Source organism: Amphiprion ocellaris, chromosome 4, assembly GCF_022539595.1.
Source record: "Amphiprion ocellaris isolate individual 3 ecotype Okinawa chromosome 4, ASM2253959v1, whole genome shotgun sequence".
Taxonomy (NCBI): domain Eukaryota; kingdom Metazoa; phylum Chordata; class Actinopteri; family Pomacentridae; genus Amphiprion; species Amphiprion ocellaris.
In genome coordinates this window covers 23,238,353-23,255,483 of record NC_072769.1, presented here as the reverse complement: position 1 = coordinate 23,255,483, position 17,131 = coordinate 23,238,353, and the positions used below count along the sequence as shown (strand labels likewise).

At 39.7% G+C, this 17,131-nt stretch overlaps 1 protein-coding gene across 1 annotated transcript; it reads right to left on the bottom strand.

The window, feature by feature from the left end:
• Nucleotides 1-127: 127 nt before the first annotated feature.
• On the bottom strand, nt 128-17,131 carry LOC111572257 (E3 ubiquitin-protein ligase pellino homolog 1-like). The gene is made up of 7 exons (XM_023275833.3): nt 16,951-17,131; nt 9,403-9,591; nt 5,254-5,383; nt 4,844-4,945; nt 4,144-4,341; nt 3,837-4,025; nt 128-2,408 (listed from the first exon to the last, which is right to left on the bottom strand). The coding sequence occupies exons 2-7, from the start codon at nt 9,486-9,488 to the stop codon at nt 1,830-1,832; spliced, it is 1,284 nt and encodes a 427-aa protein (XP_023131601.1). The 5' UTR covers nt 9,489-9,591; nt 16,951-17,131; the 3' UTR covers nt 128-1,829.

Here is a 17,131-nt window from a genome sequence, read left to right as displayed (position 1 = left end):
TGCAGAGGACCATTAAAACAGATTTAAAAAAAAACAAACAAACAAAATGTTTGTATCCATAAACGTTAGCTCAAAACTGTCTACATATGATAAACAGAGCCCAGGAAACCAAACCAAGACAGCCACACAAAAATCAGCAGTGTTTTTATTTCAGGTGGTACAAAATAGTCAGCATAGCATGACTGCATAGCCGTGAAAGCGAGAAACAAGACGAACAGAGTAGAGACTAAATAATGGTGAATGAACACTGATACACAGTAAATGAGTCAGTGGAGGTCAGTGAACTGGTCAGCATCTGTTTTGATACTTTCGTGACACTTCTCCTCCATCTGTAGATTTTATCTCATGATGACATCAAGTGTTTGCAGCTCACTTTGTCTCAAAGTAAAGGTCAGCATATTTAGATATTTTTAGAACCTTGCAAAAAGGGTGCTGAAAAGGAACAAATTGCAGCTCATACAAGAGGTCCGGTCATCCAAATAAAAAGAGTTCTTATGACAGCATTTGACCAGGATATTTTGAAGAGCGCTATAGAACTAAAGTGGGACGTTTGGCCTCACGGTGGCGCTGTTGTAAAGGTCAGAACAAAGCTGCTGAGGTATCTCACTCTAGAATGAAATTATTAAGATATTGGACGGTGTTTATTAAGTTTTCATTGCTTGTACAGTAAATGAGAATCACTGATTTGAAGTCATTCATGTCTACAGTACACTTTTATTTTGCAGGAAAAATACAAATATTAAGTGTAGATGTGTTTCAAGTCACAAGACAGCAGCTTAAAACATTTCCCAGACTCATTTGTTAGGCCCTGGTGCAGAGCTTGCATTAGGATCCTGATTATGAACGTACGATTATTCTGTATTCAAAGAACATTAGGCAGAAAGTCGCTTGATTTCACAGGAAAACAAAAAAATATATTTTCACCCTGATGTTTGTGCCGCAATTTAATATCTGAGTTATACTTTCCTGCATAAAATTCCAGTGTTTCCCAGAGAAAATCTTCCAAAGTAGCATTTGGGCCACGCAGGGACACAAACACTCATAAACCAAAGTTAAAACCATGCGTTAGTGGCAAACCTGCAGTGCAGAAATTTTACCTCCCCCTTCAGGCAGTCAGATCAACAAAGACTATTATTGACCACTTTCTGTTGAAGACTGTAATGCCAAGTTTCTTTTTATTTGAGGCATCAGATATTTTTAATTTGACTCTATCTAGCTTTTCCCACATGTAGTCTATTCTGCTTCTTCCTCCTCGGCTCTGACAAACCAAATATTGCTCGGTGATGTAAAAAACTAGAGAAGTCACTACCAGCGCGACAGCAGTGGAATGTCACGGAAACCAGATTTAAAACTCTGGTATAATGTGAAATAGAGAGAGACATTTACCTGGTGTTGAGGAGTTTAATCAGCATCGTGCAAACTTGTTTGAGAAGGGCTTGAGTGTTGGAGGCATTCATTAAAATGTAAAAGCCCTGCTCCCCGACTCTAACAGCGCTTTTAGAAGGCAGCGTGAGGCAGCAGTCAGCTGTAGGGAAACATTACAGCTGTTAAATTCTGCACTTACAAAACAACACTACTGAAGAGGTAAAAGAATAAATAAGAAAGTGTAAGGCAGATCAAATATCGCCCCAGCCTGTGTCCGCGGAAGACCTTTACCTCTTTAAAGGACAACATTGCCTGAACCATATATGATATTCAAAATAAAGGCGGGAATCAACCCGATAAATGCACTTAGATTGGACAAAACTGAGTTAAGAAAACTCCCAACCTGCATATTGTTTTGCCCCCCTCTGTTGGTTAAGGCTTTAGATAAAGCGTCCAAGTAGTTTTTAGTCCAGTGGGCTTTGGAAGATGAGTCTGACAGCGCCAGCCTCTCCGTTCAGCGGCTGGATGCAGAATGGGCAGGCGGCGTGGAAGGCGTGTGTTCCATGCGGCAGCGGGATCTGACTCCAGTACGCCGTTGTCTTCTCTGAGCACACGTGACCGCAGGGGACAAAGGCGTGGGTTGGAGGCTCTGCATCTACATAGAAGCCCGCCTCACAGCCGAGCCACAGCGGCACATAGGGGCCCCTCGCCCGGCACATGGGACACTCCCTCTCCTGACACTCCGCTTCCACCACTGGGTCCCGCCGCCCTCCCCAGCCATGGTAGCCGTGCACGTGGCCACAGCGCATGTAGGCCCAGGGCTGCTTTTCATCCAGGGTGTCCTTGCGGCGCAAGCTGGGAAAAGCCAGCGTGTTGAAGCCTACGGGGCACTGTGGCCGACCGGCGTTCAGCTCCTGCCGCAGGGCCTCCAGGTGTTTGACGGTGGGGGTGAGTGCCAGACCCTCGGCCGTCCGCCACAGCAGAGTGGCACCACACAGGTCAATAAGAGAGCCGTCCACCAGCTCATTAGACTCAGAGTCCACCTGAAGTGACATGAACAAAGAAACTCAAGTCAGTCACTCCACATATTTTCATATCACACTGTTCTGTGTAAATACATCTTTGTTTAAGATTAGTGCTACATCCTGGTCAGACTCTGTTCCACAAGCTACCGTAACTCCATTCAGTCAACCCCATTAAATGAAAAAGTGGCACAGATTCCTGGAGTTTGATATCCACATTCTAACATAAATTGCCATCTACAGCAGACCTTGATATCAGAACTTAATTTTGAAAGTTTATTTTGAACATTTCAACAAAAAAAAAGAAAACAACAACAAAAGAAAATGAATAACTTGCTGAAAAAGGAGTGGGAAGAAGTCGAAACTTATCTAATCCCACCCCTTCTCCTTACACAAATGGTTGTAAATCTATTCTTCCTGCTTCTTCAAAATACTACCATTTAAAAACAACAATAATAATAATAACAATAACAATATTAGTGAACCTGATTTATAATAAACATAAACCAATATGTCCATCTACATTCATACAAAAGGACAAAGACAAAAGGACCTAACAATAGAAAAACACAACAGAAAGAAAAGACACAACTAATAAAAGTTGTAGCTACTGTCAGCACTGGGAGGGAATTAAATAAGCTTGTTAATGTAGAATGGAATGTATGAGAATGTCACATAAACATAGCTTTCTTATTCTTCCCAGTGAATGTGTACATTCTGAGAACACTGAATTTTATGTCTGCACCTGCCAGTGGGTCATCATGATAACAACAGGCAAAATAACATTAATTAACTATTGATTATTAAAAATAGTGTAAATTCCACAATAGGAGAGACTTGATGTTGTCTGCAGTTATGTGGAAAAATATGTACATATAATGGCACTGACAATCAGCCAAGATCAGTTACAAAATAAAAATCTAATCAAAAATAAAAAGTCAAAATCTGACATCATGCCTGTTAGCGAGAAGATTTATTGGAATTTTTTCTGACAGGCCTCATTGTGTCAAGCTGGTGAAGTTTAAGCTTCATTAAATTTTAGCTGAAGTCACACCTACGGACAATACAGAATCACTGTTTAACCTCAGCTTGTCTTCTTTACTGTGGGAGGAAGCCTGAACTCCTTGTGAGAACCCACACAGGCACAAGGAGAACATGCAAACTCCACCCAGAATGAGCCCCGCTAAGGATCTTCTAGCTGTGAGGTGACAGTGCTAACCGCCAAGCCACCTTGCTGCCCAAGCATTTAGCTAAAATAGCTAAAATATAGGAAATAGCTAAAAAAAAATACATTGTTAGGGAATAGCAAAAAATGCATTAATTACACGCTGATGACCTGATGCTTGCATTGGAAAGTTAAAAACCCTAATATCCAGGGTGACAATCCGCTGCATCACCAAAGCTATTCCTCATTTATGTGTGTTCTGTGTGTGAATGGGCGTTACCTACCATCTTGCCTCTCTGCTGAGCTGATCTGGTTTCTCGGAGCGTGAACACATTTCCACACACTGAGATTTCCCTCCACAAACCAGGTTTTGAGTCCTGGCTGAAGCCATGGCGAGGATGCATCACCAGAACACCATTTGTGGTCAGTGCATCCATCTGACCGTCCTGCATCCTCCACTTGGCTGCCTTTTCCTGTGAAGAGGTCAGAAATCCACTTAACATCTACACACTGAAGAACAGGTGATCTGTAATCACAGGTAATAAATCAGTGCATTGTCCACTCAGAGAATCACCAGTTAGCGCTTCCTACCCCGAGGAAGATGTTCTTGGAGGAGTCAAAACCCGCGGCGTAGATCCGTGCAGAATAAGGAGGGTTTCTTTGGCAGATGATGCGGCAGGCAAAGCGGGAGATGGTGCTCTGAATAGTCTGACCGTCAGTGTGGCTCTGACCACCAGGCATCGTGTCTGTCACCACAAAGTCAATGGGATTCTCTGTAGAACGGCCAATCTGGAATTGTACACAAACAAATTTGAGATTTCGTGTTTTGACGTTTCAGTGTGACACCTAAATTATTCTTGGAACACATGTTGTGACATTGCAAGACCCACTGCTCATCAGTGGAACTCATTTTTTTGAAATCTTCATTTACTGTTGATTCACTTCTTTGCTCTTAGTGCTTTTGCTCTCTGTCCTCTCTCTACCTGTCCAGTGTTTATTATTTGGTGTTGATGTTTTTTCCCCCATTTCTTCTGGGGCAAATGTTGGAGTTTCTCTCTAATGCTGTAAAGTCTTGACCAATCTAAATAGGTATGACGATGTGAAGTGCCCTGAGATGACTTAGCCTATGATCTGGTGCTACATGAACAATTTATGATCTGAACATTTTTGAAAATCCAAGATTTCCACCAACAGTGATGGACGCTCAGCTGAACACAAGTCTTCCCCAATCTTTTACTGATGGGGCTGAATCTGATGCAACACTATGTTCAGTTTTTTGGAGGGTACATACCTGGAACATGTCTGTGTTGCTGTCGTGAGTATACTCCACCACCACCGTCTGCGCCCGAGAGAGAGTGTATGATATACTGTGTTGCTCCTTGTTGCTGATAGCCTTAGAAACAAAGGAGAGATGTTAATAATTAAGTATTTTAGTAATAAGGTGATACAATGTGTGGAAACTGGAGCAAGATCAAGATATCACTTCATGTAGTTAAATACTAGTCATTCTAGATACACGTTCATGTCTGTCCTGGTATCATTTTAGAAACAGAACTCAATAAATATAATTAAACAGACATACGATAAAGCATTTCCATGTGTTCCATATGGATTATAGATGCTTCACACAACCATGTTTACAGTAAAATAGACCAGAGCTTCAGTGAGTTGGTGACTTTAACTTGTGTGTTGAGCTCTCACCTTGGCAGCCTGCGGTGTACAGGACGTGTGGACAGTGCTGGGTTTCACACCGTTGGCCTTGTTTCTGCGGCACAGAGCGAAGCGACTTTTCCGCCTCCCCTTGTCACCGTTGGGCAGAGACCCATTACACCTGAACACAAATGATGAGAAATGCCCAAATAACATCACAAAAGCTCCATACAGACTATTAGGGCATTTACAAAACTGCAGATTAACACTAGCTCAGACATTTACACTATTTATACACAGCACCATGACCATGTCTCTTGCTTATGTTATTCTCTGCAACACCTGCTGTACAACAGTGTTAGAGAATGATGCTGCTTTATTTCCAATTTCATTACGGCTGATCAAGGCGTGGGCAATTATCGATCCCGTTTGAGAGGCAGAAAACCTCCATAAAAATACTCATTACTACGATATTACTAAAATAAACAAAAGCTAAACTCCCTGAACCTCAGGCTATCTCTTGGCCTTCAGTTAGCAGAATTCTTTGTTTGCTACTGAGGCAAGGCAAGTTTATTTGTATAGCACTCTTCATGTCCAAGACAATTCAAAGTGCTTTACATAAAACATTAGGAGCATTACAGTGAGGTGCAGACAGTTAAATGATATCGTGTAGATTTCATGCATAGGCGCATGAGAAAAGAAATGATTTTAACCTGGATTTAAAAGTGTCTACATTTGGTGAAAGTTGAATCTCCACTGGCAGTTTGTTCCACTTGTTTGCAGCATAACAGCTAAATGCTGCTTCTCCGTGTTTAGTCTGGACTCTGGACTGGACTAACTGACCTGAGTCATTGAATCTAAGAGTCCTGCTAGGTTTGCATTCCCTGAACAGATCACAGATGTATTCTGGGCCAAACCGTTCAGGGTTTTGCAAACGATCAGTTGGGTTTTAAAATCTATTCTGTGACTGACTGGAAGCCAGTGTAGAGATTTTAGAAGTGGAGTGATGTGTTCAGATCTCTTAGTCCTGGTTAAAACTCCAGCAGCAGCATTCTGGATGAGCTGAAGCTGTTTAGGTTGAGTTAATTTTTTAAAACTGGATTTAGACTGAGTTATGCTGCTCCCTAACAAAGAAAAACACACACACTCATTGTTCTGCAAGTCACAAGAAAGAAGTAAAGACCACAGCCAACTCCTAAATGTTGTGTTTTGAGTTCTAATCAAGTCTTTCTATGCCATTTCTTAGAATGTAAAACCATTAAAATGACTTTGTGTAGAGCAGCAATCATTTTACAAAAATAATACACACATTAAGATTTACACAAATTCTTTCAAATACACTACATGACATTCAAAGTACAACAGTCACCTACATCCTAAAAGATAAACGTCTTTGCACATCACATTCATACGTTTACTCCGTAATGCATGTAAACCATCTGCAGATGCTGCAACACAAGACTTCCACTACAATCAAACTAAATGGCTACCCCAACACCATCTTCATTTACCACAACAATATAATGTACATACACTGCAGGTACAGACACTAAAAAGATCCATTATGCAGCAAATCCACGATGCAAATAGTCCACATGTACTATGCATCCAGTGCAGTCATGTATGTAAGCAAGCTGTTTTTTTTTTTTTGTTTTTTGTTTTTTAAATTTGAGCAAATCAAGAAATAAAATCACAGTCTATAAGGCTGACAGGAATTCTTTACACTTTATGACATTCAAAGTAGGATGACTGCATGAGTCACGGTGTGTTGAACCCTAAAAAATGTTCACATTTTCAACCTTGGGAAGGATACTGAGTAAGTTAAAAACAGTTAAAGTCTCAGTAAAGTAACGAGTCACTTGTGTCTGTTCTTTCAACAGCTTCATAATTTATTCCTATATTTTTGACACCTGTCCATCCAATAGTCAGCTGGGTTTAGTTGACAGAACTAAAGTTAGAAGACCTCAACCACAATGTGAGATTAGGACTTTTGCACCCAGCGTTTGTTGATATTCAGATAATTCCAACATTGTTTATTCAACACACATCACACAACATGTAAGCTGTACCATTTTGTATCTGTGGCTCTGTGCTAGTCTTTGTGCTGAACTTGGCAAAACAAATCCTCGGCGTGTCTCTACAGTGCAGGTAAAAAGACAAACAATGACATTTCCCTAACATTTCTTTCACAGTTTTCTCTGAACATAGGAAGCTTTGTGGGAGAGAGAAAATTAAAGAGCAACAGTGGTCTCAGTCCAGAATCAAAAGCAGGATGCTGTGGTCATGTGGTTTACGATTTATCCATTCAAGCATCAGGACACCAGTTAAACACAACTTTAATCGGAGTGCATTTATTTGAAAAACACCATGACAAATGGTCGAACATTTGAGAAGACAATCCTTAAAGCTAAATGTTACAGGACCTTTAATTAAAAGTCAGTTTAGCTGGAGGTTATCTTTAGATCCAGACTGCCGCTAGCCGCAGGTCAAGTAAACATTAGAGTTCAGTTAAGAGTTGAACCATTCTTTCAGTGGATAATGCAAACTTCCTGCATTTCAGATAAAGTAACACCCACCTCCTTTCTTAGGCAAAGTCAGACCACCCCAACTCCACAGTGGCTCCGCTGCATGACACATAACACAAACCTCTGTTTTCACAAACTATATGGCTCTTTAAAATTAAACCTTGTGACCAGTGTAATTACCAGCTCCAGGGTTTTCCAGACTGTTTAATTCCACATGTGGACGCTATAATACAAAAGCAAACAAAAGGTCTGAAACCGCGGCAGCCACAACTTTCCTGACGTCCCTCAACCTCCTTGAACCACAGGCTCGCTGTTGTGTCCACAGTGAATGGCCTTCAGTCAGGAAGTCAGCTGCATTCTTTGCTGTGGTCGAGTTTCTCAACACAATTAAGTGGATTTATGCTGAGTTATGCAGCACCCAAACAAAAGCCAACGGACAGAATCTAACACTGTACATAAATATGCTGCAAGACATGCTGAGCTCAGTGAAGGGATTTGTTTCTTATTATCTAAATAAACTTAACTAAAGAGGGTTACTTAGAGAAAGACACAGATTGTCAGGGAGTTTTCAGATCAGCATCAACAGTCTGGTAAAACAATGCAGTGGTGTGGCCATTCTACTACTTCAATGTGCTTTTGGTAGCAACCACAATATGTCCAAAATAACTACCTGTTTGACCCTGTAATACATGATTAACAACTTGTAATGTTGTTCATACAGGCAACGTTCTTCTGCAGTTGCTTGAATTCAGACATTTAACACAAAGTAACTTATTTTTTTACAGAATGAATAATACTGATTTGTAGAAAAACATGTTTCAAGTTTCTTAAACTACCAAAAAACCGGTATAATGTTCGAAATTCTCAAATATTCAGCCCCATCACACAGTAGTTCACAGTCAGATGAGGGAGAATGTAGAACTAATTCACATATTTTGCTTATTTATGTGCTAGAATCTTCTGTGGTGGCAGCAGTTTTGCATGTGTGAATGAGGAAGTCAGTATTTCAGTTTATTTTTGGACTTTTCTGTGACCGCTTTTGCAAAACCTGAATTTTTCCTCTGTATCTATTTAGTTGAAATACAACAATGCAATTCAAATTTGTGCAACTTCAGGCAAAAAGAAGAAGAAGCTGGAATGCAAACGGCAGCAGAAGAAAAAACACAAAGTGGCTGGGAGTGAGTCTGCTGTGTAAAGTGTCTCTACTGCTGCATTCATGGTGTCAACATTTCAGAGATGGCTGCAAAAACCTTGTTACATGTAAGCAATGCACGCTGTTTATTGTCCAGTTTTGGGTTACTGTGTGTCTTCTGGGTTTGGCTTTGGGACAACAGGCATGCCTTTTACCAGCTGAATGTCAATTACTGGAAACACCACTGACTTTGAGAGCAGTCCTTGGTCACAACAAACATCTCACTATAAAAGCTAAGTGTCTGTGAGTAAAGATAGGGCAGATTTCAGTTTTTTCTTGAGCAAATCTGAAGTGCCTGTAAACCAAAAATTTAATGTAAAAAAGTAAAGGTATTCTTCGTGGTCTGCAGTTATTTAAACGTGTTTGTTTAAGCGTCTAACCCAAGGAAAAGCACCGGTTTGGTCTGCTCCAGTTCAGTGTTGATGACATAAAAGCTCACCACATACTGTATAGAAAATACAACCTCACCAGTGAAGATCTTACCCGAGCACAATGAGCTCTCCATATTTGACCGGTCCTTTGGTGGACGCAGGGGAGGTGGGGATGTTTTCTTGACCCAGCGAAAACATCAGTGCAGCCTTTAAGGGAGGAAGGGTGAGGACTTTCCCACCGGTTAAAATTCCTTTGTCACCGTCAGAGCTTCTCCATCAGTGGAAATACACAACACATCACCTGCAGACAACATCAGGAGAAGTTAAGCAACTTTTCATGAGCACTTTTTGATGAGTCTGATAACTAAAAAATCGATGACTATGCGTAACGCAAATCATTTTTCCTCTTAAAAGATTCATAGAAACACACACAAAGGCTTCAACACAACACCATTCATTGCTACAATACACCCACACTGTCTTTGTACTGGGAGCTGGGAGCAACAGAGGCAGACAATAAATGTATTCACTCCAGTACACTGAGTGGGGTTGTTAGGTGTAAAACAGGGGCTATTTGCATCCATGACAGGGTGACTCACTTAGCAGCACTCTCGAACTGATGTTATAATCCTTTGTGCAATAAAAAACAAACAAGCTGAGCATTCATTCAGAAGCCCGACTCTGATGTCAAAAGGTCGAAGAGGACACAATGTCATCATAAATCTGCCAGTTACACAACATGTTGTTATGGTGGTTGTTTTAAATGATGGTGACTTTATAGCCAGAAAGAATTTCAGGTTTGTTCAATCTTTCCGAGTTTGTTCTAAAGTGTCGTTACACATGATCTTCCATTTTTTTGGAACCAGTAAAAGTCAATGGAGGCAGTTCACAAATATATACTCTGGTCATACTCTGTTCTTTATTGTTAAAATTCCTACTATTCTCAGAGTACATATATCACTTAAACATTCCGTTTAAATAGGCCGTTTATCTCGGTTTACGTAATTCCTATTTTTAGTATTAAGTATTGCAGGCTGAAAGGCCCTAAGTGGGTCGTGGAGCCCCAATATTATGCTAGGAAACATCCAGTGTAATGGACATAATGATGTCTATTATCATTATTATTATTATTATTATTATTGTAATTTAAATACAGGTAAAAACCTTCATTCTCCTCACGGATGAAATTCATTACCTACATCTTTAAGAGTTTCGAATTCAAGTTCTTGATACCGTAGTGGGAAGTCAACTGGAATTGTTTGTTGTAACATTTTCAAGCATGTCCAGCTCTCCGTAAGTTGACTCAATACTTGTTGACCTTTTACCTGTTCCTTTCAGACCCCTTTGACATTTCTGTAAAATTCTGCAGAGCAGGATCTTCTAAAACCTTTAAATTTAGCTTTACACATAAAGAAAAAGCAGCAAAACAGTAAAATGTGGCTTACATCATCAAACACAAAGAATAGCAAAAGTTAATACAAAACTACAGGACTGACTTTGAAGTTGCTTTACAGCAGGTTTTCTCTAAACGCTGCAGATAAAATCATGGCAGAATCGTGTGACAGGAAACAAAGATGAAGAGCTTCTTATCTCAAACAAAACGGTAGAGAAAATATCAAAAGCGTTAGGATGTGGCATGTGGGTGCTAAATGGTGAAGAGATGTGATGATGATAAAGATCATTCTGTGATGTGCTGAGAAGCAACACTGCTAAAGACAATAATGTTAGTCCCTTCAAATCTTCCACTTAAGCTCATGTATCACCCAGAAACTTTCTTCACGTGTATTCTGTGTTAAAGTCAGCTCCAGTCAAAATACTGGATCCAGGAATGTCGCCCTGCATTTATACATCATTTTGGATTATTGTCAAGATTTATCAAGAAAAAAAGCAAACTCTTTAATAATTATGAATACAAGTTTGACACTACCAGCCATCAGTATCACTTGAATGACACTACAAAAACTACTGGTTTGTGCTGTCCACCTGGAGGCATCCTGCAAAAGTCTGAGCGGAACTGAACCAAAGACATCCATACCGGTAACTGTAGCTAACTAACGTGCCGCATGTTTGATACCCCTGGGTTAGGGTATGCTTAAGGGCGGGGGTAATTTTTGATTGACAATTCACTGACATATCACCATGCAGTGTTCTTGGGTTGTCCGGTCAGACCCACCATTTGCTGGTGAAAACACCTGCATGGCCAAATGTCAAGATCAAGGCTCCAAAACAAAACTTCACAAACCAGTGGGTGATGTCATGGTCTACGGCTGTAACCTCAGATCTCCGGGTATAGGCAGAATGGACTGAAAAAGCACGTTCCAAATGATATAATACTCTACTTCAGCACTAATGTAGACTGACACTGATCACCTCCAAAACCAATTTCCTGGGGGAAACCCTGCAGCCATGCTGAAAGTACTGACCAGGAAATCTGATGGGTTGAGTGGGTGGAAGGCATTTATAGTTACATGTATCATGAAAACAGATAACCCCCTGACCAGCCTCACCCCTCCATCATGACCAGAGCTTATTTCAGTGAACATGAATACAGCCAGTGAACTGCAGGGTGACAGAGACCAATTCACTGCCTGAAACTGGACACCAGACATAAAGGACGACTTCTAAAGTGACTTCACTCCTCTATACAACAACCGCTCTTTTGTGCTTCGCTTTCCTCTCGTGACGGCGACGTAGTGGATCCCTCCTCCCCCCAGTCTGACACAGAGGGGAATCACATGTTGCTCTGTTCACACCAAAGCTCAAAGCTGATTTTAACCCACACTTCTGACTCCAACCTCAAGCTTTCTTATCATAAAACATCATCAAACTATATGGAGTCACAGCTTGCCACGCAGCCTATTCTTGACTACAGCTGATCAACATAACCATGGTGACAATTCAACAATGACGCTGACACAATTCAATGTTAGTGCCAAATTGCATTTCAACATTTTATTTCCATAAGCCTCATAAAATATTTATGCCTTTTACACCGATCAGGCATAACATTATGACCCCTTGCCTAATATTGTTCTGCTCCCCCTTATGTTGTCAAAAATGCTCTGAACCATTGGGTCTGGACCAGAAGGCCTCTCAGTGTGTCCTATGGGGTCTGGACCAGAAGACCTCTCAGTGTGTCCTATGGGGTCTGGACCAGAAGACCTCTCAGGGTGTCTTATGGGGTCTGGACCAGGACGTTGGCAGTGGATCCTTTGGGTGCTCTGGGTTGTGCAGTGGTGCCTCTGGGAATCAAACTTGTTCCACTGCTTCCTGTTGATGTTTGATCAGAAGGCGTCTGGGAAGTTCGGAGGTCAAATCAATGTCTTGGGTGATCGTCATGTTCCTCAAGATCTTCCTGATTGGTTGATGTTTTTGCGGTGTGGTGGGGTGCATTTTCCTGCAGGGGTAGGCCAGTGACATTTGGGATTGCCATTTAAATGAAGGAGTGTGCTTGTTCTGGGACAATGTTTATTTGGATGTCGAAGTCTCATCAACATGGATGCCAAAATCCAAGGTTTTCCAGTAGAACACCACATAATACCAATATGATCAATGTTATTCACTCGTTGTAGCCGTTTGGTATAAATGTGCATCTACTTAACAACTGGTTTACATGTTTTTGCATTGTAATACTGTTGTCTTTCTAATGTAAGTGATGTCCTTTTCATCTAAGTAATGCTGACTCTGCTTTGTGGTTCGGAAACTTTCTTATGACTCCCATTAAGCGGTTTTGAGGTTTACATGCCTATGTGAAATAATGAATATAACTGTGACTTAATGCTGAACTGCTATATTGCAGCATCATTTTACATTTTTATTTTACATTAAACAGGGTTGCAAGCATGCTCCCACATTGTTCAAACAAATGTTGTGTGGCCACTTGAAAGGTTTACCTGTAATCTCAACCATGGCTACTTCCTTTCCAGTTCGATTTTCACCCTCACCAATGCAATCACATAGGATTAATTATGTGAAACATGTACATTAAATCATGCTGTTTCATGTCCCTTTTAAAATTCAGAAAGGACCACGTTCATTTCGGGACAGCTTAGATTGGATTTCAGGACAGTTCTGGGAGAATGGTGAAAATAATTCATTAAGATCCGTGGGTGGAACCAGCTTTCTACAACTTTAGCTTTTTCCATGATTTCTGATTATGTCACATGTAATCCAAAACTCTGATACTCTCACGCTTGAAACAGGATTGGAAACCCAAAGCTAGCTGATCAAGCTGATAACACACTGTTTGATGCCGGGTATCAAAATGACTAATGTTAGGCTCAGAGAAGCCAAGAAACCACAAGAGAGGCTGACTAAGCTGAACTTACAGGGCCTCACCTAACTCTTATCAGCCCCTTTTCAGACTCTTTGTTTTGAGATCAACTTTGCATTACATTTACTCAGCATCCTGTTAACATTCCCAGTCCTCTACTGTTGGCCTCTGAGCCTCCTTGGCCAGTTAAAGAATACAATGCTTGGTGTCAGTGGATTACTGCAGAGTATTCCACTTCATTTGTGTGTTCTTAGCCACAGGTGTGTCCAGATGTTCTGGATGGTAAAACCGCTGCTCAGCTGCACAGTCAATTACAATGATATGCCAACTTTGTAAAGTGTCCCACTAAAACAAAGGTAAGAAACCTTAGAGGAGAGATCTGGAAAATCTGGATATTCCCACACAGTCTGCTAGATTTCCAATCAGCCAAAATTATTAAAATTGCCTATGAAGGTCTACCATGGGCACACAGAGGCTTACATTATAATTACAACTTTCTGATGTAGGCCAATGCCTGAAGACTATTATCTTCTGCTGTCCCTGCTCTCCATTAAACCTCTTGAAAAGTCATTTTGAAAAGAGGTGTATCAATTAACAGAGATTATCAGGGTGTTAAAAACATGCTGATGGTTTATTTGTGTATAAAGCCCACAGTACTTTCTTTTAAGTGTCTTGCTGAAGAATTTTGTTATTTATCTACAAGACCAGCTAACAATCCTCCGCCCTGCCAAGCCAGACCCCACCAACTGAAACTGGGCTCCACCACCCAGGGGTGATCTCACATCAGCACTGAAGAGGAAATACCTCCCAGACCACACACACTGACACAAAACTAACACAGGTCACCATGGTAACAGATAAGAGACAAAGACGTTGCAAAATGTCAGTGAGTAGCCCATCAAACACATCCAACTATGACTATGGCAGAGGGAGCGTGTTTGTGTGCGTTCTGCTTACATCAGTGTTAATTTCATCAATGAAAACTATCCTGAAGCGCCTACACTGGCTGACATGCACACTCAAAATTCCGTTAAGAGCAGATTAAGCTATTAAGGCACCCTTTAAACAATTTAACCAGATTATTTCACGTGTCAACATTAGAATTAGGACACAGGATCCGATTTACAAAGATGGATTAGACATCAGCCGTTGCGTTAAAGCAACCAAAGATTAACATCATAATAAGAGGATCATAATCAGGTTAAAAAGACATGTCACATTTTTGCCTTCTGTGGGTAAACAGTAATTTGAACAAGAGCCAAATAAAATGATAAAAGAAATGATCCCAAGTAAAAGGTTAAGAATACAATGTTTTGTCTGTAAAGCTCTTAACCCCGTAAAACCCATTGTTGCAAAAATACATCAGCCAGCACACACCATTTTATTATTATACACACACAAATATATAAAAAATAATGTACACACTCACACATGCATATATATATATATATATATATATATATATATATATATATATATATATATATATATATATATATATATATATATATATATATATATATATATATATATAGAGAGAGAGAGAGAGATAGATAGATAGATAGATAGATAGATAGATATAGATATAGATGAGGAAAATAAATTAAAAAAACTAAAAATAAATTACATATATACATATAATGTATTAATATAAATTATACATATATACACACACACATATATATGCGTCTATATATATATATATATATATATACATGATTTCTTGTTTGTTTGCTTTATTTATTTATTCTTGCTAATGCAACAGCTCACTGCTTTGAGGCTCAGTTTGACTCTGCTATAGGTTTTCTGTTGTGTGTACATTTGTCATACTGTGAGACATTTCACACTCATCATCTGGGTTTCTCTTGAGAAATTGTTTAGCCGAGGTGGCAAATGGCTCAAATTCCGTTGTATCTCATCTTGTAAATATGTTCTTGGTAAAACAACCACTTCCACTTTAAATAACTGCAGAAAACCAAGCATTAATATTGTGCTACTGATCTCCCCCTGCCTTTGACTCTCACATATCTGACATCTGCAACTGTGACCATCACTTCAGCTCTGGTTTTGTCCACCCAGACTAAACTTTCTCTGGGTTTCAGGTCAACATTTGAGTGTGGAGAGGAGCTGACGTGTCTATAGGGGTTTTAATATGTGAGGACAGTTGGACAAAATGGGCAAAGTTTCGCATTTTAAATGGGGAACAAAAGCAGCGTCTGCCTGGACAGATGCTCTGGTTGGATGGTGCATGCTAATCAGTTTGTGTGGCCGGAACAAAGGAGGCCAGCTGGGCTACATGGACCGGACAGACCAGCGAGTCAAACACAGAGAGATCTGCTCAGGACAACACTCAAATATCCATGTACGGGAAGTACAATACACAATTCTGCTGGGTAAAAAAACTAAATAAAATTCAGAATATCATACATTAAAGGAGCTAGACATGTTTAAAACAATATTAAGTATATATACACATTACAGTTTAAGTGTTTGGAGTACTATTTACAATCCTGTAAGGTGAATAGAATAGAATATCTTTTATTAGCCCCACAAAGTGAAATTTGAGGTATACACACTATATATACAATGTACAGTGGTGGAAAAAAAGGTTTCAGACAAACCATATATTGTGAAATATTGCATTAAGCATCACTCTTAGGTCTCTAAGTGGAATTTCTTTTAGTACAATCACAGCCAAAATACTAAACAAATCCAGGGGAAAAAAAGCCATTAAAAACCTAAAACTGATTGATTCCATAAAAATAAGAAGTTTTGAGTATTTGGTCATTTTGGTAGAATTTAGTTTTGTTAGTTTTTCTTGTAAACAATAAACAAAAAACATATAATTTGTATTTTTTTTTGTTTCTGTCTAAGGCTGCCACACCTTTTGAAACACAAAAAGGATTTTTCCACAAATATTTCATCATAATATTTAAGATTGTGTATTTTTTTCCACCACTGTAAATACGAAAACAGAAGAACACAAGAATACCAAGTATACATATGTAAGAATATTTACATGAATGAATTGCAACTGCGGTTATATAAAATTCTGAATTCACATATTTAAAGGCAATATTGAACTTTAAGAGTTTTGAGATATTATAGTGTAATTTAGGATAAACATTAAACCTAAAAACATTCTAAGAAAACAGGGTGCTACTGATGGGATTCACCATAAAACCGATAAAAGAAGGAAAACCCTGTTTAAACTCATCACCAAGTAACACGGACAAGCTCTGATATTAAACCCAACGACATTAATTTTAACGCTTCTGAGAGGAAAAACAAACGTGTTTAGCTGTTTAAATGCAATGCGGATTGTGAGGAACACCGTTTAACGTCGGAAACACGAAGGAAGGAAAACTAGTTAAACAACAAACTCACCAAAGTTTCTGGTCGTCCTGAAGCACTTTCATAGTTCGGAGTTGTTTGTTTCCGTAACTGAAGCTTTTAAGTGTCTCTGACCACAAAAATGCGGTAGCTGGCTGAGTGTGTACCAGTAGCTGAACGACTTTTATCAGCAGAAGACTGAACAAATCAAATTGAGTCTGACTTCTTCTCTGCG